Genomic DNA, 24,913 nt, shown 5'->3' on the forward strand with positions numbered 1-24,913 from the left:
ATACCTATACAATTAACACAGGGCTCCTCTAAGGCTGAGTACTCTCACCACTTCTCTCTTTGGACCAATGACTACATCTCAAATGATCCATCTGTTAAACTAGGTCTTTAAAAAAAACCTTATTCGGAGAGAGTAACAGTGAAAGAGCTTGAAAGCTGGTAAGAGCTGGGAACATTGTTAGCACCTGGTTAGGGCTGGAAAGAAACATTCGGAGCAAGTAGAGCAGGGTTAGGCAAAGTTGGCTCTTCTACCACTTGACTTCAACTCCCAGAATTTCTGAGAAAATCATGCTAGCTCAGGAATTCTGGGAGCTGAAGTCCACATATCATAGAAGAGCCAATTTTGTCTACTCCTAAAGAATAGCAATAAAAAAAAGCCTACAAAGACTTAAGGCTGGAAAAACATTCTTTACAGAGAGTAACAATGAAACTTGCAAGCTGGTAAGAGTTGGAAACATCCTTAGCACATTGTTAGGGCTAGAACGAAATCTTCAGAAAAAGCTACATTCAGAGTATAAGACGCACCCAAATTTTCAGCCTCTTTTAGGAGGAAAAGAGTGCATTTTATACTGTGAAAAATATGGTATGTTAATATTGATTGTTTCCTGATTCCTATCTTGACAATTGTATCTTTTCTTTTTATGTACATTGAGAGCATAAGCACCAAATACAAATTCCTTGTGTGTCCAATGAAACTTGGCCAGTAAATAATTCTATTCTATTTTGTTCTGCTCTGCTCTATTCTATTCTATTCATTCACAATAAAAATTCTGAGAGCTGAGGAAGTGAATGAGACCCAACGTTTTGTAGATGCTGCCTCTTCAAAAGTATTTACTGTGATGATAAAATTTATCTGGCTATTCATGTAAGCAATCACACTAGTCAACCCACCCTCTCAGTATTCCCCATGTGTAAAAATGAAGTTGCAACACAGTTTACCAAAATCCCAAATTTTTCTTTTCAAAAGGAAAGTGCTATGAAGCTAACTAATTTGATTCAATGGATTAGCAGGTCCCCATTTAAATTTATGACTCTATTTCGATGGGAAATAGTCAAAACATTATCACATCAAAGGACTTTTTCCCAGATTTGGGCTAGCCTTAATATTCTCATAGTTTGGCTACTTCATAACTAAAGTAACTGCAAGAATTCTGCTTCTTACTCAATACAATTTTTAAAATTGTATTCTTGGAAGCAGAATGAAATTCTTTCCACCAAGTTGAAGAATGTTAGTAAAAAAATGTGCAAAAAGAATTTGGGCACGGGACTAGCTATTTGTATTGACAGAGCTGAATTAATTTGCTTCCACTGAATAATAAAAGGCTTTAATGCTATTCTTCAAAGCCAATTCCCATTCAGCTGATGATCATTATAGTATATGGCCATTAAAGATCTGATTGTTCAGAAAGAAATTCATAAATATTGATTTACCCATAGAATATATCTATGATGTATAATCTCACTCCTAGTTCTCACCAAACTGTTGTATAAATGTTTGAAGATTACACTCTTTTTAAATTTGAAAATGTTCCTCCCTCTCTCCAATATTCCAGCAATAACATCCCATACCTAGACTGAAAAAAACTCAAGATGACCACAAGGTGGCAGCAAAGAATATGAATTTTCTGTCTTGTTTTGCTGCCAACTAATGGTCATCTGGATTTTTGCAAATATGATATGCCTAATAGTTATTCTGTTATAGAATCCTTTTAAGAATGTCTTATAATTCTACTACATTTTCTCACCAATAAGGAATGTGTATGAATTTTTCTTCAACATTCTTGTTTTGACTGATCGTTGTAAATAGAGTATTTTTCTTCCCTGTATAGTTGCAAATCATTTGTTTCACTGCCTTGCCAGTTTTTTCCCACTTTCATTATGAAAATATTATTCTATATTTTTGGCAATGAAATAATAAATGAAATAAAATGAAAACCATAAATACCAAGAAAGTGAACATATGTTAATTGAATGTTAATTAATTAAAATAATTATTCATCCTTTTTTCCATTTTTAAAAAACTTCTCAATTAACCTACTCAAGCTATGCATGCTACCATTCAAAAGAGTTTTCAAAATAGGTGTGCAGCTGAATATTCTGAAAGTACATTATTACTAAGTCCAGGGATGGGTTGCTCATGGTTTGGACCAGATTGCCCAAACCGGTAGTGACCTGATGCTGATGTCACTTAACTGGATCGGCCAGTGCTGGTCCGTGCATGCTGCCATCTTTTTACATTTTTGGTTCAGCTGCCTGGAAAAGGGCCCTTCTGCCTGGGTTAATACTAACCTTTATTTCTTTGCTGGGTTAATATTGACCTTTATTTCTTTGCTCGAAGCACAGCTGATCAGCTCCTCAGCTATATTTCGGGCTGATTCCAGCTACTGAGCATACATGGAAGCAGTGAAGGGCTACAATTTTTTTTACTATCATGCTGTGGACGTGGCTTATTTTGTGGGTGTGGTTTGCCAGACATGTGACCAGATGGGAGTGGCTTGACAATCATGTGATTGGTGGGTGGCTTAAAGGTCATGTGACTGGCTTAAAGGTGGCCAACTGGACATCACTCACATCAAGGGTTTGGGTTAGAGTTAGGGCACCTGGCCTCTCCTTGCCTCAAAGAGATACAATTTCCCTATCTATTTAGTATTACTGAACATCCAAAATATACTATTTAATTCTATGTATATATGCCATAAGTGTACATACATATAACACACAGGCACACAAAAGATACATTATCTACTATATAAACTGTATATGTATGTACACACATATGCACACACAGCTCTTCTAAAATTATACACATTCAACCTCATTTACTGTGATAGGAAAAACATACCCAAAACCCAGAAGGTACCTGTAGGATCCCGGCACTGCACGGAAGGCAAATTGCACATGTGTGTGTGCGCGCGCGCAAAATGTCATGATGCAAGCCGGTGGGGAAATTAAGTAGAACCCACCCACCCCCGACTAAGTCATAGAGATGAACATGGGCACAAGCTTGGAAACGTGTAAGTTGCAGCAATAATAGTCATGTAAAATGCATCTGGATAGCAGCTTCTTTTCTTGCTCAGCAAATAAATGTATGTTAATGACTTGGATAAAGTTTTTAATATCCTGAACTTGATCCTGCAGTCTTCATAAAGCCAAAAGTCCTGCATTAATAATGAAGATTGTTTGATTCTTGTATTCCCCAACTCTCTTCTGGAAGAACTCAAATGTAATCCCATATGTCTATGCTCTGTAGTAAGGGGAGCATCTTCCAATTCAAGTGAGCACTTCAGTAATCTAGAGTGTATTCAAAAGAGAACAATCAGATGCCAAAAAATTATTGGGTATCTCTTGTTTTGCAGGCTGGAAATCGTTCTAGAATCAGTTCTCATAAACTGATGGCAGCTTATACAGCAAACACATGCCTTTTCTTCCAAACGTTTTGACCTAATGGAGACTGCAGGAGTCTTTAGATGTGGACCACTAGAAAGTGTTTACTCATCCTTGGGCCAAATCAGAGCTTCTTCCCAACATATTTTCCTCCAGACAACTTCCCGAGTTCAATTTATATCACTTCCCACAGGTCCCATGCTTAGCTTTGGATTCTGGAGAGTTGTAGTGCCAGTAAAACTGTAGGACACCAAGATGGAGAATGTAAGTTAGGCAAAGCACAGCCTTTTAGAATCTTGACATTTTATGAGTCTTGGTCTTGAGTGTTACATGACCCTGGTACATGTTCATTTCCTTAACTTGCCCCAGAAAGATACATGCAAACTTCATGTCTTCTGAAGATGAATCCTGGTCTAGTTCAAAGTCTTCTGGCTATATTTGTTTTGCTTTGGTGGCTGGCATATGAGAGTCAGGGTGGCACAGCAGGTAGAGTGCTGTACTGGAGTGCCACTGAAGCTGACTGTAGATCTGAAGGTCAGCGGTTCAAATCTCATCACTGGCTCAAGGTTGACTCACCCTTCCATCCTTCCGAGGTGGGTAAAATGAGGACCCGGATTGTGGGGGCAATATGCTGGCTCTGTTAAAAAGTGCTATTGCTAACATGTTGCAAGCCACCCTGAGTCTAAGGAGAAGAGCGGCATAAAAATTGAATAAATAAATAAATAAGTAAATAAATAAATAGTTTGGCAGGGGATGGGATCAGTGAAGAATAAGCGGTTAATAACCTACGACATAATTACCTATGCATGTAATTAGCATACATACATAGAACAGTAGCATAGCATAAAACAGAATATAATATTGTACTTCTTTTCTGCTTTATTATTTTTATAAACAACTCGAGGCATACATGCCTAATACTTCTTGCTCATCCTCATCCTCTTTTCACAACATCAAACCTGTGAATTGGGTTGGGCTGCGAGAGACAGTAGACCTGTTGGCATTCATGCCTAAGGCAGGACTAGAATTTGCAGTCTCCTTGTTTCTAGCCTGGTGCCTCAATCAATGGACCAAATTGACTCTCATATGCAGGTCTTCCTTTTCATATTATTGTACTGTAAATATATGTATGTATGGAATATAATTGCCTAAGTAATGAAGGTAACTGGACTTTCCAACTAAGATCAGTTCTTCTGTCCCCACTGTATATCCACAAATGCTCTGAAAAAGATAGGTGGAATATACATTTAATAAATAGAATAAATATGAATATATATATTTCATTTGATTCGTGTCTACTTTCATTTTTTTCTATCCCTGGAATTGCTGGGCCTTTTCAGGCAAGAACTTACAATGTGTCCTATTCCTACTGACCCCCATTTCTTTCAGCTTCTGGCTTTTCAGAGGCTGGATATATAAAGGAGAAGTTATTCTCAGTCAAAGCCCTGGTGAATACTTTGCTTCTTGCTCCCACTCCCTGAAAGGGTCCAAAGGAAATCCTGTTTAAATTAATCCCTGCTTTTTTCCCCATCCTGAAAACCTGTTAAGCTTGGACTGATTTGTGTTGTGGATTATATTCTTTGTGGATTGACTACTCCCCCCCCCCCGCCAATACGTGCAAGGATATTATCTGCAAAATTTCAAAAAGTAATCTTAAAAGTAATTGATCTACCACTCCACATTGCTACCATTTCATTTTCTGTCCAGTCTCTCGTGTACTTAGGACTCCTGCCTTTACTAGGGTTGAGTACATCATGATTGTTGCTTGCTTTATCACTTTGTGACTTACCATTTCTTCTGATAGGATCCTGAAGAAAATGCATTCCATGCATTTAACTTGGCTTTAGCACATCCACACAGGGAATATATGTTTCCAGCAAAATAAAATCTCTCTAAATGAAGCAATGTTTAACATGTGTAAATAGGAAAAATCCTCCTCCAGTACAGGATATTTAGCATCTGGCTACTATCAAAGCCAATCATGGGAACCTCGAAGAACTCAATGATATCCTTGTAAGACAAATGCCAAAGTGGGGAGTTAGCCTCTTGGAGAACAACCAGGACAAGAAAGGTTGCTTAACTCTTGACCTAACTAAGTATTCCTCCTGCTAATGTTCTGGTGCTCTTTTTAATTTACTCTATTTTAGTTGGGCACTTGAGATAAGTCTAGTGGAGGCAACAGTCTTTAGAGAGCATGTGCAAGGGAAAAGATATAGGGGCAGAGCAGAGCCCTTCACTTTTTCAGTTCCTTTTATCAATCAGATATTTTGTCTCAGCAGAGCTGTTAACAGTATTTAATAAGGTAATGTTTACTGCTGCCTGGTGTGATTTAGTGATGGTATTTAGTGACTTTATATGAAACATAAATGTACAGTATGGTTTCTCCTCCCCGCCCTCGTGGGCAAACTTTCTCTTTCCCTGGATTTTCCTATCATTTGGAAATAAACAGGACTATTAGCAAAAGAACATACGGTAACAATTCTAACTAGCAACTAGGCCTGTCACCTTTGCAAAGTAGTCCAGACAAAAAGCATAACCAAACAGATGGACTAATTTTACTTTATTATAAAATTATTTTACATTAAGAGAATCTTGCAAGTCTGAATGTACATCCACCCCCCGTCTGGGGCCTGGTCACTTTTACAGTCCAAGAAATATAGGGAGGGTGCCTTCTGAGATGTTTCATTTTGTGGTTAAGCTCCCTCTTGTCCAACCATTTCTTTTGCTGTGGCTCTTTGTTCTGTCTCCCAAGGTTATTCTCTCATACCATTACAAGTTCCAGAGTTTCTACTGGCTTTCAAGTATAACTAGGTGCTTTTAAACAGAATTGAGGAGTATTGGGATCTGCTGAAGATCTTTTGGGAATTTGTCTGTAGTTCTGACTCATTGTTTTATAAAGTATAGCACTAGGCAGTGTTCCCTCTATTTTTGTTTTGGGCGGGGGGGGGGGGGCGGAAAAGTATAGTGTCTGAGCGGCAGTCCCTTCGGGACTGGGCGGCACAGAAATAATAAAGAGATAGATAGATAGATAGATAGATAGATAGATAGATAGATAGATAGATAGATAGATAGATCGATCGATCGATCGATCGATAGACAGACAGACAGACAGACAGACAGACAAACAAACAAACAAACAAACAAACAAACAAACAAACAAATAAAAAACCCACCCTGTTTTACCTCAGAGAATTTCAAAATAAAATACTGTACTGTGTGTCTATAACAGTGAGCACATAATAGGGCAACTCTATCAATATCAAAATGCCACTTAAATAGTTTAGCTAGTTTCAAACTAGATTTTGATTTTCTTTCTCTCTTCCTTACTCCCATTCTTTTTCTTTCTCTTTTCCTTCCTCTGTTTTTTCTATCTGTTTCTCTCTCTTCCTCTCTGTCTCCTTCCCTCTCACTCTTTCCCTCTCGGCTTCTGGGCAGGTTTGGAAAACTCTGAGTTGATGATGATTTTTAAGTGAGCGATTGCTCACTGCTCAGCTTAGAGGGAACTATGGCACTAGGAACAACATTATTCAGAAACATAGGTTTCTGAAAATGACCTTGTGGAGAAAGCAAAATAAGGAAAGGATTTGCAAAATTAGTACTAAAGACAAATTTCTATGCTAAGCATGTCCTCTTATTTCTTGGCATGTGAATTTTCAGTTCAGCCACTACTTCATGGCTATTTAAGTTGTTCTTTAGACCTCAAGACTGGGCCCAATTTATGGGCAGGTTGCATTCCACACAGCTCACGTCTGGTTTAAATAGTCTTATGTTGCATGCTGGCCGTGGTTATGTAAAGTTAAGCATGTAGGAAGAATTGGTTTAATAAATACATACTGAAATAATGTTTATTTATTTATTTACTGTATTTATATGCCGCCCAACTCCCGAAGAACTCTGGGTAGCTAACAAACAAAAAAAAACATTAGAAACATATTAAAATGAGCATTATACCATCCTGAATATTATAGACATCAGAACATTAAGAGTTCAAAACAATTTAAAACCCCTTCATATCATTTCATAATTGGAGTTTGGCAATTGCAACCGCGAGATCGCCAGCCCCAGGCCTGCCGGAAAAGCCAGGTCGAATTTCCAGAGGTAACTGGTTCCAGAGAGCCGGGGCAGCCACAGAGAAAGATCTTCCCCGCGGGCCTGCCAGTCGGCACTGTTCAGCTGATGGGACCTGGTGGAGACCAACTCTATGGGATCTCACTGGTTGCTGGGAGCTATGTGGCAGAAGGCAGTCTAGAAGATAATTTATTGCATGTATCTTCCTAGGTGAACCTAGATAATTTATTGAAAGCCCATGTAAAAAGTTGCATGAAAGATTTTCTCCTTGGCTTGACTGCTGTATAAACTTAGAAACATGATCTTGCGTCAGAGAGTAGCTGTTATTAATAAACCCCATTGGGTGATGCTTTTAGACAATTAATGGGAATGCTGGAGGAGTTTTATCTTGAGTTACTCCATTAGAATTATTTTTATGTTTTATGTTGTTCCAGTTTTGGCCTTCAGTGGTCCGGATCTTATACTAATTAATGTTAATGCACATAGTGTCTGATTTTTTTTTTTAATGGAAGAAATAGTCTGGACTAAAGGATAAAAGTCAAAAGGCAGGCTTGTATATTTGGAGGTAACATAAAATGGAAATACTGACTGATTTTTTTTAAAAAAGACTTATTGTATTTATTCCCAGAGACAAACTCAACATCAACCCCACAGATTTCTATAAATTGGGGTTGTTTGTGTATTAATACATCAATTTTCCTTTTCATTAGGTAGGGGTTGTTTCCTTTTTTCCACTTCCTGATATTATTATTATTATTAATAATAATAATATTAATATATTAATATTAATATATATTAATATTAATATATATTAATATTGATATATATTAATATTAATATATATTAATATTAATATATATTAATATTATTAATATTGATATTATTAATATTGCTTATTAGGGCATTACAGCAAGCCATATCCAACTAGCAAAGACAGATAGTCTTTGGTATGTAATTGATCAGCATTGTGATAAATGAACTAATAGGTAGTGTTTCTTAAACCTGAATTGTTGGTTATATAGATGATTTGTATCTGCTCAGCTTCAAGGCCACCATACGTGGTGGGTTGTAAATAATTTTGCTACTGGTTTGCATGCGCAGAAGTGTTCCAGGCAAGTGGATGGAGCCTCCCACCACTGACGCTACTGGTTCTAAGAACCGGTCCAAATCAGGAGCAACACACTGCTGATACATTGTACAAAGAGTCTATAAAGTCATAGAAAGAACAGAAAGAAATATGGGTTTCTAGTACTGGAGCCATGGATGTAGCTTACAATCTTATCCTGGCATTAGGCAATGAATTATTTAATCTGGGTTCATTCTTCTTTACAATAAAAATGGTTATCTAGCTGAACTGTGTCTATTAGATTTGAGAAATAGTCTAGGAAACAGGTTTAGCTGTGTTAATGGAAGCAATGTGATTTACTGCTGAATCTTTTTTTTAATCTTTTGAAGGAATCTTGTGGATAGCTTTTTTTTTAGTGTGTCTATCTGTGTGTATCAGCTCATTCAGGTATACAAGCCAGGTAGCAGTCAATACAAGGATTACTAGAACGCTACTTTATTGATACAAGTATGATAGCAGAATCTTAAAAACCTATTTTCTTCTGCTCCCTATTATATCAAATAGAACCTCATGATTTCTGATACTCATAGCCAGAACTGTAGCAACAAGATATAAAATGTTGCATCATGTATCCATGTATGTAGTAGAAATAAAATATATCTGCATATATGATTGTGCCAATATCCTTGCAGCTCATCCTTTCCATAGTGTCTCACAACTAGGTTCTACTGGCTTTATTGTTTCCTTTTCCCCAATAAATAGAATAGAATAGAATAGAATAGAATAGAATAGAATTTTATTGGCCAAGTGTGATTGGACACACAAGGAATTTGTCTTGGTTCATATGCTCTCAGTGTACATAAAAGAAAATATAAGTTCGTCAAGAATCATAAGGTACAACACTTAATGATAGTCCGGGTACAAATAAGCGATCAAATCATATTAGGAAATGGTCAATATAAACTATAAGGTTTCAAGCAATAACGTTACAGTCATAAAGTCATTTGTGGGAGGAGATGGATAATCTAATTCATAGTAGTGCAGACTTAGTAAATACATGTAGCTTGACAGTGTTGAGAGAATTATTTGTTTAGCAGAGTGATGGCATTTGGGGAAAAAAACTATTCTTGTCTCTAGTTGTTCTGGTCTGCAGTGCTCTATTGTCTCATTTTGAGGGTAAGAATTGAAACAGTTTGTATCAAGGATGTGACACAGTTTGTGTCAAGTCTTCGGAGAAGGGCAGCATACAAATCGAATAAATAATAATAATAATAATAATAATAATAATAATAATAATAGGTGTCTGTAAATATTTTCACAGCCCTCTTTTTGCAGTATACAGGTCCTCAATGGAAGGCAGGTTGGTAGCAATTGTTTTTTCTGCAGTTCTAATTATCCCACTGACTATAAAAAAGTGCATTGTTCTATAAAAAATATTTATAGAACAATATACTTAGGGCATAAAGTATCTGGGACCAGCCTCAATGATTGCATTAATTACACATCATTCATAATGCAAGCCCATCTTTCCCATGATTTATTGAATAAACCACAGACAACTGAAATGAAACACAAGCTAATCCAAAACCAAATTAACAATGTTTTTTTGGCTTAGTTTGCACCCTGTAAGCCCTAATTCCAGGTAAATTGACATGTAGTCATTTTGGTCCTATAAGAACACTTCAATCAAATTATATAGTGGTAGCTTTAATGTGGTTTTGATAGGTTTAATGTAGATTCTTATAGAATTAAGAGTAAAATGTTGACAACAGTGGAAAGTGTATTCATTGAATTTTGACAGATTTAATGTTATCTTAATTCTTGGCAATTATGTATTTTAAGCACTTAGCACTTGCCATTTTATGCTCAATATAGCTGGGCTTTCCTGCTGAGGTTTTACCTCTTCTTTTGCTTATCTGATTTTGTTCTTCAGTCTGCTAGAAATATAGCTGGTGAATAAAATGTTCTGAAAGTCAGGTTTTAGGACTGAATTATTACCAAGTAGCTTTTCTATCCAAAGTCCCTGGTTCCACAGCAGGGAGACCGTTATTATTGCCAAAAGTCTGGAAGATGCTGGAAGTTGGAGTCTTCTGAAAAGATTGCCCACTTGCCAGCTGAATTAGTGAGATAGTTTGACAGCTTTGGCCATCAAATGACTTGAGTACCCAAGGAAGGAGTTGCTTAGTAGGGCAGCAGTGGTTGGCTTTTCGCTCTTCACTCACTCTGCTCCAGTGGTGAAATTCATTTTTTTTTTACTACCAGTTCTGTGGGCATGGCTTAGTGGGCATGGCTTGGTGGGCGTGGCTTGGTGGGTGTGGTGGGGGAAAGATACTGCAAGATCCCCATACCTGGCCCACTCTGGGGCCGGCCCGAGGTGGTATTTGCCGGTTCTCCAAACTTCTCAAAATGTCCACTACCAGTTTTCCAGAACTTGTCAGAACCAACTGGATTTCACCCCCACTCAGCTTTTTTTTTTTCATTTTGAAAATGTTAATTCTGGAAAAGGCAATCATGCTTTGGCCATCTTCTCCTCCAACCCCAACCCTTCCCCTTGCCTGGAAAGGATACTAGTGGTCACTTTGTCCTTGCCTCCAGGGGTGGGCTACTGCCCAGACAGGATGGAATGCAGTGGGGTAGCAAAAATGGAGCTCCACCCCAGAGCATCCAATTTCCATTGAAAGATGTTGAAAGAAAATGCAGGGCATCCTGCATAAGCCACTCCCACAGTGTGGTAGTAAAAATTTTGGTAGCCCTTCACTGCTTTCCTCCCAAACGAGCAAAGTTTTTTGTTTCCAGTCTTCCTAAAACTCTCACCTACCATATTGTTAACAACACTTGCTGCCTCAGAATTACAGGAAACAGTGATTCTGATAGAATCCAGGTCTTCCCAGTTTTCTTATTATAGGAAATATTTCCTGAATCAGACATTCTTCTGATGGCTCAGGACATAACTCCCGATCTTCCCAGTTGAGGGAATGGTAATCCAGTATACCTATGAAGTGTCAGGTTTGTTTAAAGGCTGTCACAGAACGTTCAAATTTTCCATCAGCTAAGCAAACTATTCTTGATGAACAAACAGTCAAGAAACTTGGCCTCTCATTCCTGATCTGGTTGAAATCTACGAGGCACCAATAAAGGACAATATTTGTAGTTTGGGGTTGGAAAGCATGGATCCTTGGATGCTCTCTGAGCTTGGCTGTTTTTTTGCACACATTTAATTGCTCAAACTTGGCAAAATCATCAGAGTTCTGATGATGCTGTGATGAAAATCAGTTTAACTGGACTTTCACATATGGACTTGAACTTTTGCGCACAACAATTTCATTAACCTGTTTGAATGACTCCTTGTTTTTATTGGCATTAACATGTTTTATACATTGTTTAGAGCTGGGATTGTTATTCAGATTATTGGCATATCAGGATTGGAATGAATGAATGAATGAATGAATGAATGAATATTTTTCTCTTAAGATGGATTTAAGTCATTCAAATCTCCATTCAAGTCTGCCATGGAAGGGTTTGAATTGGCTATGAAGGGAGTTAGCACAAAACTTAAGCAGTCAAAGGGAGGGAAGGGGAGAGATTCAGGTTCATACTAAAAAAAAAGCCAGTTAAGCAAATGGAAGACATTAGTCAAGTTATACTAGATGGCCATATCAAGGGTACGAGTGGTATTTGTTTTTTGCAAGGGTTGTAAGAAAATGTGTGTGATAACTAAACAATATATTTGTACTTCATTTTTCTGTTTAAGGTACGTGTGATGACAAATTGAAAAAGTGAGGTGTACGCTCTATAAATATTTGAATTTCAGCTGTCAATTCACAATTCATTTGCAGACTGGGCAGCTAGCAGATTGTTAATGTTCAAGTCAATATTTCATTGGATTTCAGAGATTTTGATAGAATCTGGTTAATTTTGTGGACCAAGGTTGGCCTTATGGTTGGAGCACTGAAATAGCTTAGAGGTTTTTTTGTCATAGTCTGAGAAATGGTACAGAACTCCCCCCTTTTAAAGTATGGGTAATATTTTGGAAGAACTATGAATATTCTAAATTCTTTTTTCCCCCTTCTGTTTCAGCTGAACCAGTTGATGTACTCAAAGCATTAGAATTTCAAAAATCTCCAGAAGGAATATCAAAAACATCAGGAATGTGCACAAACAGAAAGAATTCCAAAGGATCAGATCTTGCCTACAGAGTTTCAAAAAATGCACAGCTCAGTGCCCCAACTAAGCAATTGTACCCAGGTGAGTCAGTGTAAATATTATGTTGCATATACAGTACATATATACTTGTGGCGTGGATTTTCAGCATTCATCAGTCTTTTAACTTTACTTTTCTGGTAAAGTTGAAAAGTTCTCATTTTATTCTTTACAACATTTTATTCTGATACAACCAATAACCAATTTATATCAATATAGCGTTAAGTGAGAATTTGAGAAATCAATCAGGTGGCTAATAATAAAAATTATATTCTGAACATCAATTGCTTAGGAACATGAACACTTGGATGGAGACTAGTTATGCATGTAATGGAACAACATTTTTTAAAAAAATCTTGTTGGAAGCTCTGGGAATTTTTGGTTTGATTCCATGAAGTTTTTTCTTAATGTTCCTGAATTCATTAAATTCATTAAAAATACTCTTCAATTGCACTAATTGATCAGTAATTGTTTTGCAGTTGAAATGGTGCTCATTGAGAGATACTTATGATTGACCCTCAAAGTTCTGATGTCCCAGTAACCGTCCCCCTCCCCAGTCACATGATTGCAGTCTGAATGCTTGGCAACTACTGTAGTTTGCACTTACAATGGTTGCTCCATTCTGCGGTCCCATAATTCCCATTTGAGACCTTTTATTCTGGCTCCCCATTTGATAAATCAATGGGAAAACTAGTAGGAAACATCACAAATCGCTCCTCTAAGTCATTGCCACTGATTTTTCTCCTGTGGAGTGCATTGCAGAGTATGAGAGTCCAGAAATCTCATACCTTGTAGTGAGTGCTACAGTAGTAGGTTTCACTTACCATTGCTACCTGTTTGGGGACAGGAGTGCATGTGTGCAAAGCGCACACACAACAACAACAACAACAACAATAATAATAATTATTATTATTTATTAGATTTGTATGCCGCCCCTCTCCGTAGCCTCGGGGTGGCTCACAACAGTGATAAAAACAGTATACAATGACAAATCTAATATTAAAAGTCAATAATAATAAATCTAACATTAAAAGTCTAAAAAACCCCATTGTTTAAAAATCATACATACAACATACCATACATAAAACTGCATAGGCAAGGAGAGATATCTCAGTTCCCCCATGCCTGACGACAGAGGTGGGTTTTAAGGAGTTTATGAAAGGCAAGGAGGGTGGGGGCAATCCTAATCTCCGGGGGGAGCTGGTTCCAAAGGGTTGGGGCTGCCACAGAGAAGGTTCTTCCCCTGGGTCCCACCAGATGACATTGTTTAGTTGACGGGACCTGGAGAAGGCCAACTCTGTGGGACCTAACCGGTCACTGGGATTTGTGCGGCAGAAGGCGGTCTCGCAGATATTCTGGTCCGATGCCATGAAGGGCTTTATAGGTCATAACCAACACTTTGAATTGTGACCGGAAACTGATCGGCAACCAATGCAGACTGCGGAGTGTTGGTTTAACATGGGCATATTTAGAGAAGCCCATGATTGCTCTCGCAGCTGCATTACTACCAGAACATCTAAAATGACATCCAGGTGGGTGAGTGGATAGGTGAGTGGAGCCTCCTGCCGCTGCTGCTACTGGTTTGCCCAAACTGGGGCAGACCAGTAGAAATCCACCACCACTGGTGTGCTTGCCTGAAGCACCCTCTACCAGGACTCCATAGTGTATATCCATCTGTCTGCACTCAGATATTTACAGAATTTTCCATCCCATATCCGCCTGCTTTCATATGCCCAGCACAGCTCCCTTTCCTGCCCTCACCCCCTCTGCCCTGCAGAGCTTCTTCCTACACTTGCCTGCAGTTACCTAGCCTTCCCCTCCCCTCCACCTGAACTTCATAGCACTTTCCCACCAGTCTGCTTACAAGCGTCTTGGGACTTTTGACTTCCTGCTGGTTTCCCCATTGATTGATTTTGTTCTTTGGAAGCTATCAGGAAGTTACAAGTTACAGTCATGTGAGATCCACGCTTAACAACCCACAATCCTTACATAACAACAGCAAGACTGGGAATGTTGGGATTGCATTTGCTAAGTGATACAGTCGCTTTTATGACTGCATCACTTAGCGACAAATTCCGCTCCCAATTACTATTAAGCATGGGCTATCTATAGTAATATAGTGATACCTTGTCTTACAAACTTAATTGATTCCGGGACGAGGTTCTTAAGGTGAAAAGTTTGTAAGACGAAACAACGTTTTCCATTGGAATCAATGGAAAAGCAATTAATGCGTGCAAGCCCAAAATTCACCCCTTTTGCCAGCCGAAGTGCCCGTTTTTGCGCTGCTGGGATTTCCCTGAGGCTCCCCTCCATGGGAAACCCCACCTCTGGACTTCTGTGTTTTTGCGCTGCTGCAGGGGAATCCCAGCAGGGGAATCCCAGCATTGCAAAAACGAGTGCTTCGCTGGCAATGGAAGTCCGAAGGTGGGGTTTCCCATGGAGGGGAGCCTCAGGGGAATCCCAGCAGTGCAAAAACAGGTGCTTCGCTGGCAACAGAAGTCCGGAAGTGGGGCATCCCAGTGGCGGCGGTGGGTTTGTAAGGTGAAAATAGTTTGTAAGAAGAGGCAAAAAAATCTTAAACCCCGGGTTTGTATCTCGAAAAGTTTGTATGATAAGGCGTTTGTAAGACAAGGTATCACTGTATTTGCAATATAATTAAAAGTGGCAGTGACAATGGGTTCTTATGCACTGATAAATTTATGCAGAAAACCATGACATAATCTTTTAAGTTTCCGACAGTTTGGAAACAAACTTTGTAAATTAGAGGCTAGGCTAATTGTAGTTAGAAGGTGCTTCAGATACAACTTTGAACTCAGGAGTCAGCACTATGATCTCATCCTTCCCCATCTCTTTTACTGGTTCAATAATTTCATGTTTTTAGAAATACAATCCTTCTCTTTTCTTAATGCCAGAGTGTGTTGGTCGAATAATTCTTTGTTGTTATTAAACCAAAGTTTCATATTATATTCCGTTGGAAAACAATGAGTTCCTTTTTCAACAATTGACCTAGTGTCTGATTGTGAGGAGTACCGCAGTAAATTCAGAGAAGTGTATTAGGAGACTTTCAAAGGAAAGAATATATAGTGACAGGACCACAGACCACAACCTTCTCCCCTCCCCCCCCCTTTTTTTTTTGCTGGAGTTGCCAAGTATTACATATATTAAATTGTATCTACATGGTCTGTGGTTTAGGGAATCTCATACAAAGCTAGAAGCTCTCCTGTCAAGAAATTTAGAGTGCAAAAATTGGAGTTTAAGTTGAGAACATTGCTTGGCAAATTTAACTAAAAACAAGCCAGAATCACTTTGAAGGCCTTATGCCTTGGTGGTTAATGGCATCTAGTGGAAATCCTTCTCTTGTACCATGTTTTTTCTGCAAACCCCCCGCTATTTTATATTTTTTTGAACCCTGAAATAAATATATATACACATACATACATACATAAATACATACAGTGATACTTCTACTTACGAACTTAATTCATCATGTGACCAGTATTTATTTATTTATTTATTTATTTATTTATTTATTTATTTATTTATTTATTTATTTATTTATTTATTTATTTATTTATTTATTTATTTATTTATTTATTTATTTATTTATTTATTTATTTATTTATTATTTAGATTTGTATGCCGCCCCTCTCCGCAGACTCGGGGCGGCTCACAACAGAATACAACAATTCATGACAAATCTAAATTATAGTTTAAAATATTTAAAAAACCTCATTTACTAAGCAAATATACACACAAACATACCATGCATAAATTGTATATGCCTGGGGGAGATGTCTCAGTTCCCCTATGCCTGACGGCAAAGGTGGGTTTTAAGGAGCTTACGAAAGGCAAGGAGAGTAGGGACAGTTCTAATCTCTGGGGGCAGTTGGTTCCAGAGAGTCGGGGCCGCCACAGAGAAGGCTCTTCCCCTGGGGCCTGCCAACCAACATTGTTTAGTTGACGGGACCCGGAGAAGGCCCACTCTGTGGGACCTAATTGGTCGCTGGGATTCATGCGGCAGAAGGCGGTCTCGGAGATCTCAGAGGCGGTCTCGGAGATATTCTGGTCCAGTGCCAGTAGAAAAGTTTGTAAAAAGAAGCAATTTTCCCCATACGAATTAATTATTATTATTTATTTATTATTTATTAGATTTGTATGCCGCCCCTCTCCGGAGACTCGGAACGGCTCACAACAACAAAACAGTACAAATCCAATAGTAAAAGCAGTTTAAAACCTTAATATAAAAATCAATCATACATCTCATACAAACCATACATAAAGCAAAAACGGTCCAGGGGAATCAATTTCCTCATGCCTGAGGGTTTTAAGGAGTTTGCGGAAGGCAAGGAGGGTGGGGGCAGTCCTAATCTCTGGGGGGAGTTGGTTCCAGAGGGTTGGGGCCACCACAGAGAAGGCTCTTCCCCGGGGTCCTGCCAGACGACATTGTTTCATCGACGGGACCAGGAGAATTCGCTGGAATTCGTGCGGCAGAAGGCGGTCTTGGAGATATTCTGGTCCGATGCCATGAAGGGCTTTATAGGTCATAACCAACACTTTGAATTGTGATCGGAAACTGATCTGCAACCAATGCAGACTGCGGAGTGTTGGTGTGACATGGGCATACCTAGGGAAGCCCATAATTGCTCTCGCAGCTGCATTCTGCACGATCTGAAGTTTCCGAACACTCTTCAAAGGTAGCCCCGTAGAGAGCATAACAGTAGTCGAACCTCAAGGTGATGAGGGCATGAGTAACTGTGAGCAGTGACTCCTGGTTCAGGTAGGGCCGCAACTGGTGCAACAGGCAAACCTGGGCAAACGCCCCCCTCGCCACAACTGAAAGATGGTTCTCTAATGTAAGCTGTGGATCGAGGAGGACGCCCAAGTTACGGACCCTCTCTAAGGGGATCAGTAATTCCCCCCCAGGGTAATGGACGGACAGATAGAATTGTCCTTGGGAGGCAAAACCCAAAGCCACTCCGTTTTATCAGGGATGAGTTTGAGTCTGTTGACATCCATCCAGACCCCAACAGCCTCCAGGCACTGGCACATCACTTCCACTGCTTCATTGACTGGACATGGGGTGGAGATGTACACCTGGGTTTCATCAGCATACTGGTGATACCTCACCCCATGCCCTTGGATGTAAAAGGGCAAATAATGCATGTGACTGAGGAAACAACAGGGAGGGTGGAGGCCCTGTTTCCTCCCAGGAGATTCCTAGAGAGGCCCCACAGAGGCTTCTCCCTGCCTTTTCTGCTCCTGTTTCCTCCCAGGTCATTCCTAGAGATGCCCCACAGAGGTTTCTTCCTGCCTTTTCTGGTTACAGTTTTGGAGGCTCAGGTTTATAAGTGGAAAATGGTTCTTGAGAAGAGGCAAAAAAATCTTGTACTCCCGGTTCAAGATTTAAAAAAGTACTTAAGTAGAGGCGTTCTTGGGTAGAGCTACCACTGTATATTTATTGAATAAATTATTGCTTTTAATTTGCTTTGATCTTGTTAAAAGCAAAATCAAAGCAATATATATATATAACTGCTGTCAAAAAGACTGAATTCTGCTCTTTTATAAAGCTTTCTTCTTTTCTCTTTCATTTTCTGTTTTCTTTCTTGCTTATTCACTTGTGAGGGAAGACAAAAAAAATTTTTTTTCTTACTTGCCTGTTTGAAATCTTGGTGCATCTTATACACCAGTACATCTTATAGTCGAAAAAGTACAGTAATTCATTTAACTGTGGCAAGAAAGTTTGTAAAACTGGGCAAAATTCACTTAACAAAAGTTTCACTTAGTAACAGAAATTTTGTACATTAAGGACTGCCTGTGTTCTAAGCCCTATTGTTTCATTATTTTCCTGTAAAAAGAAATGTAGAGCACATAGAATCACATTGGGAGCAATTTATGAGATTTTTGTGGATATAAATATAACTATTATATAGTATATCTATAATATGCTATGTTATCTATTGTGATTTAGCTGTCATGATTGATAACAGGTGCAGGATTTATTCCTGCTTCCTCAAATTAATACACAAACATACAAGTTCTGGCCAAGTACAGCTTTGTTTATAATTTTTCCTCAAGTACCTATGATTTTCTTCTGATTGTCTCTAGCTACTTCAGGAAGCAAAAAAGAATATAGAACAGATCTCTTTCACCTTGAGGCAAGGCTGCAAAAGCCTCTTCTTGTTGCAGGCTTAAACATGTAATTTTAATAGGTAGTCTACAAGTTACAATGAGTAATTTTATACTTCCATGGAAGATACGTGACTTTAAGAAATAAACTCACCTATCTGATGCCTCTTTTCCCCCCCTCGATTGAAACAAATATATGCATTGAATTGCTTCCTCCCTTTCTACTAAGTAGTCTTTAATGTTTTAAAGGGTAAGCATTCAATATCACTAACATAAACAATTAATGGAATTCACACAACTTTTCATCTATCTGTAACAGACAAGGTGAGAGAACAAAGAGCTAACTAATGTACTTGCCTATATAAGTGTCTACATTTCAGGAGGAACAAAGCTGATAGTTGCTGGAAGGACCCGGTTTAAACCAGGCATTTGCCAAATAGAAGAATGAGCAACAAGAGAGTAGCAATAAGTGCAAAATAAGTAGCCAAACAAACCACTTATTGGGGACCCTTCACTGAGTAAACCCAGCTACCATCTTTAGCCTACTTTCCTTTCCCAATGATGATGTGGACACATTTCCAATATAGAATCTCAATAGCTCTACTTTTAATGCAATTATATAAGAAAGACATTATAGAATGGAAGACAATAAAATAAGGAATGCATATTTGGTTCTTCATTGAAATTATTTATTCTGATTATAACATTTCCAAGTGGTTTGTGTAATAAATATGTACATGCAATGGTTCATGGAGAAAATCTCTCTGTGTGGCCATTAGAAGTCAAAATCTACTTTATGGCACATAATCAGTCAATATGCAATGAGCTGTGCTGAAGCTGGCTTCTACTGGCTTGCAAGAGCCAATTGTAAAAAATCTTTGGAATTATTCATGCCGAACTGGGAGCAGAACTGAGACCTGAAATCTAGTGCATTGATTAGTTTTTTGGCAGAATAGATGATGTATATACATACACTACGCTCATTCAGAGAATCTACAAGAATTTTGGAAAACAAGTTTGATTAAAGCTTTTAAGGGCAGAGCACAAAACCTGCCTAAAGAATCTCTAGGGATATTATTAAGATGGATTCTTTCCAGAGAGATTCTTTAGAGAATGGAAACTGACACATTCTTTATCCTAGCCCAGATGATTTTTATTTCTTTAATACAAATGGGTGGTCAGCCTTTTTCTGAAAGAGGGCTGGACTAGCATACAAGTGAGCCAGGCTTTAAATCCTATACCATTTCAAACAGATGTTTATTCAATCACTTCTTTAAAACCAATGTTGGAGCATTTACAATTTCTGGAGGCAAGTTGTTCCACTGATTAATTGTTCTAATTGGCAGGAAATTTCTCCTTACTTCTAAGTTGCTTCTCTCCTTGATTAGTTTCCACCCATTGTTTCCTTTCCTACCCTCAGGTGCTTTGGATAATATGTCGACTCCCTTTTCTTTGTGGCAACCCCTGAGATATTTGAACACTTCTATCATGTCTTTCTTTTCACCAGACTAGACATAACACAATTCCAGCGCCCATTCTTTATATGCTTTATTCCCCAGTCCCCTAATCATTGTTGTGGCTTCCCAAATATTAAACATTACAATAAAAGAATAAGTTTCCAGTCACAGTTAAGACAGGAATTGGGGTGGAGTTGGGTGGGAAGGGGAGGGGACAGGATGGGACAGAAAAATGGTTAAACCCACGTATGTGCTACTTATTTCTTTTTAGCACATTGGAAAAGTGGCCAGCCTTGTAAATTCTGGTAGCAGGATTTAGGTTTCTTATTCCCTGACATGTTGTGATACTGGATGAAATAATGCCTTAAACATTTTCCATTCCTCTGTGCTTTAATGTCAACCATCACTACATTCTGACATTCTTTTAAAAGTAGGTGTCATGTAAGAATTCTTTTTTTTAAAAAAAATGTTTTCACAATCTCTATTTATACATCCATACATATTACCATCAATCATTAAAATATACATAGTTATACATTTTTGTCCAATAATCCATAATTATTGCCTGTCTGTTTCCCCCCAATATTTCATGTCACTCCCTCTATCTCCCTCTTTTCCCTCTATCTTCTTTCTCCTTCTCTCCTTCTTCCCTACTTCCTTCCTCTCCTTCCCCCCCTCCCTTCTCTACTTCATTTACCTCCTTCTTATATCTTTCCAAAATAAGTCTAATAATCCATTTTATCGTTAACATACATATACAGTAGCTCATATACTTCATATTCATTTAATTAACAGCGTAGCTCTTAGACTTACATTTTTTTCTGTATCCGTATTTATCCATATACTTATATTTTTCATATAAGCAATACTGATCATGTCAAAATCTGGTAGCTGAGTTCTAAATTAAATGTTTCCAGTGTATCTTTATCAGCCAGTTCACATAGCCATTGCTCATCATATTTTTCTCAGGTGTATTTGCCCATGGCCATTTAAACAAATGCATCCTATAAGAAAAGCCATTAAAAGCCACAGCTTCTGTTTAATGATTGGCAAAGAAAATGAGCTTTGATTTAACCAACTTGGTTAAATCAACTCCTTGAGCTCTTGTGCTTTAAGCAATGCTTTTCTACTTTCTAAAACTCTGTCCCGAGGTCTCACTTTCACCAATAAGACTGGATGTTCAAATGTAATTGCCCCTCAGCCTTAAATGGCAGTGACAGTGACATAGTCATTGAAAACCCTTGTGGTGTTGCCTTTTAGAAGCTGTGAGCCAAGAAGAAAGGCTTCCTGCTAAAGCCAATGCAGAGAAGAGCAGGACAGATGTCCCCTTTCATGTGGTGCACAATGACTTGGAATGTGTTCAGAACTGAGAGCTAACACAAAATGTCTTCCATTCTCCCTCTGTACCAGTGGTTTTTTTTAAAAAAGACTTGAGTTAGTAATTGTAATTACTTTTACCCTAAAACAAAAACACCCCCCCCCCCAGATGTCCCTTCTTAGACATTTTCTGAGAATATCCTCTGGAGGCTGGAGAATGAGTTACAGTCTAGACCAGAGGTAGGCAAAGTTGACTTTTTTATGACATGTGGACTTCAACTCCCAGAATTCCTGAGTCAATCATGCTAGCTCAGAAATACTGGGAATTGAAGTCCACGTGTCATAGAAGAGCCAATTTAGCCTGTCCCTGGCCTAGACTAACTCATTCTCCTGCCTCCTGAGGTTATTCTCACATACCATTAAGTTTGACCTGCATTCAGAGCTGACTTGACCTGGAATGTAGTGGTACTTTGAATTTCACATTTTGTAATTGTGATCAAATAATATGCCTCTGTCTGTCTGTCTGTCTGTCTGTCTGTCTGTCTGTCTGTCTGTCTGTCTGTCTGTCTGTCTGCCTCTCTCTCTCTCTCTCTTTCTCTCTCTCTCCTCTCTCTCTCTCTCTCTCTGTGGTGTATTATAGGGATTAAATAGATCCAGAAAAGCGCAGTTCATGAGAAAATGCATATAAAAATGTTGGAGTTGGACATTCTGCACAGCATTTGTAAAATATTGGTAGATTAATGTCAGAATGGTATGCAGTAGACTGATGAATGAAATGCAAACTGAAGGAGGCTGGGATGGAACCAACCCATGCATCTTTAACTGAAGGGGATGATTAAAATATGGAGCCCTTATGACCATATTAGCAAAAATGTTAGAATGACGTTATGTTATTGACTTCTGGCTCATACTAGTCTAAGACAGTAACAGACAAAAACAGTAGGAGATTGCTTAGATTGCTTCTGTATTTAGAACCAAAACTTCTACAGTACAATATCAGAAAGTTTGCATTGAACCTAGACAATCATAGCCAAATAGCTGTAAGATCAGTGGTGGTTTATCTATCTCCAAAGTCCCTGCTAGCATCACGAGAGCAGGATGAGAAATGGGCATGATAAAGTGCTGTCTTGTATATAAGTGCCTAAGAAGCACTTATAGGAGCTTTTGTTAGAGATTAAAATGAATGAGCATTGTGGTTTGCTCTGCCTGTTATTGAAGCAATGCTAGTCTTCTGTTGCAATTATTAATACCTAAGTCTTATCTCTAGGAGAAGGAGCTTGTGCTTACACAGTGCATAATGGGACACAAGAGGATGATATTTATAAGCCTAATGAGATCCAATATTAAGCAGAGATTGGACTTGAAGACTGAATGTACTTATCATTGACTGGTATTTGATCATTCTGATGTGACCTGCTGGGTGTTGTTGTTCAGCAACATTAGAAACCGTCACATTTGAAACAGGTTTCAAATGCCTGCTAAAGTGCTCCTGAATACACAGCAGATGTTGCAAACGCTCTGAATTTACAGTCTTATCAATTCACACCAAGCCCGTTGAAAGAAAAATGTTCACACTATGCCAAATAAAGCTAAATAATTCAAAATTTCAGAACAGAGGGAGAGAGTTTCTCCATTGGCTTATGAGTGCTCCTGACACTTTGAACTTCAGTAAAGGGAGACCCATTGGGACATGGTGGCTCAGTGACCATGACTCTGAGCTTGTCAATGAGATGTTCAGCGGTTCAAATACCTAGCTCCCATTATGTGTCCCAGGTTCTGCCGACCTAGCAGTAGGAAAGCACATTAAAAAAAAATGCAAGTAGAAAAGTAGGGACCACTTTAGTGGGAAGGTAACAGTGCTCCGTGCGCCTCCAGCATTGAGTCATGGCGGCACATGACCACAGAGTTGTCTTCAGACAGCGCTGCCTCTTTGGCTTAGAAACGGAGATGAGCACCACCTCCAGAGTTGGAAACAACTAGCATTCATGAGCAGGGGTACCTTTATCTTTACCTAAAGGGAGACCCAAAGCTTTATTGAGTGTGTAGTAGATTATCATAGAACCAAACTCAATTAACTTTCATTAATCCACTGGGGGAAAAAATGCTGGGAACACTGTCCAACAATACAGCTACAAGAATTGCAGCAAGCCAAATGTAGTGTTGTATCCTCAACTTACGACCACATTTGAGCCCAACATTTCTGTTGTTAAATGAGACATTTGTTAAGTGAACCTGGCCCCATTTTACAACCTTTCTTTCCACAGTTATTAAGCAAAGCACTGCATTCGTTAAGTTAGCAGCTCTGTGGTTAAGTGAATCTGGCTTCTCCATTGACCTTGTTAGAAGGTCGCAAAAGGTGATCGCATGACCTTGGGACACTGTGACCATCGTAAATATGAACCAGTTGCAAATCATTGGAAATTTGATCATGGGACTATGGGGGATGCTGCAAAAGTCATAACTGTGAAAAATGGTCATAAGTCACATTTTTCAGTGCCGTTTAACTTTGAATGTCCCTACTACCTGTATAATACAAGTAATATTTGTATCCACACCCACACCCAGTAACAAAATCCTTTATCTGGCAAGTGGGAACTTTTGCACATAATGGTTTCTGAGGAACAGACTCTGGGACAGGGGTCAGCAACATTAAACACTCAGAGAGCCATTTGGATCCATTTCCCACAGAAAATAAAACTATTTCCTGAGCAGCCACAAACTAGCGTACATAGTTGAATTAAAGATTCTATTTTCTTCTGAAACTTTTCTTTTCTTAGATTTATCCATGATTGGCCTACCACGAGTCAAAAAGCTTAATAAATTGCACATTGGTGGGTGTTGCACATTGGCAGTTGTGACACATATTTTGAGCAACAGGGAGTCTTAGCGAAGGGATGAAAGAGCCACATGCGGCTCCAGAGCCATGGGTTGCTGACTCCTGCTCTGGAGTCGCAGAGACTAAGAACCGGCATCATCCTGAACTGGCTCTGGTTTTTCTTTAAAGTATAGTTGATGTATCTACTCCCAAACATTTAGAAAATAATGCTTCCATTGAGTATCTTATGGTCCTTTAAATTCTTTAGAGAATTTTATTTATAGGTACTCTTTGATTTATAAACAGAAATGGGTCAAAGAATGTTCATTGATAACTATTCTTAATTGAATCATTCTGGATTTTATTACCCTTTTTGCTATGGTTGTTAAGGGAATCATTGCAGTTGTTAAATGAATCAAGCGGCCATTAAGCAAACCTGGTTACTCCCTATTAACTTTGCTTGTCAGAAGCTGGTTGGGTT

General features: G+C 38.7%; 1 protein-coding gene across 1 annotated transcript in view; it reads left to right on the forward strand.

Moving 5' to 3' along the window:
- The window catches only part of COL11A1 (collagen type XI alpha 1 chain), a 308,095-nt gene that overhangs the window by 9,407 nt on the left and 273,775 nt on the right, over positions 1-24,913 (forward strand). Inside the window, exon 2 of the mRNA XM_070748567.1 lies at positions 12,595-12,762. Coding sequence (XP_070604668.1) covers positions 12,595-12,762 — 168 coding nt within the window. The remainder of the gene's footprint in view (positions 1-12,594; positions 12,763-24,913) is intronic.

Source organism: Erythrolamprus reginae, chromosome 3 (genome assembly GCF_031021105.1).
Source record: "Erythrolamprus reginae isolate rEryReg1 chromosome 3, rEryReg1.hap1, whole genome shotgun sequence".
Lineage (NCBI taxonomy): Eukaryota > Metazoa > Chordata > Lepidosauria > Squamata > Dipsadidae > Erythrolamprus > Erythrolamprus reginae.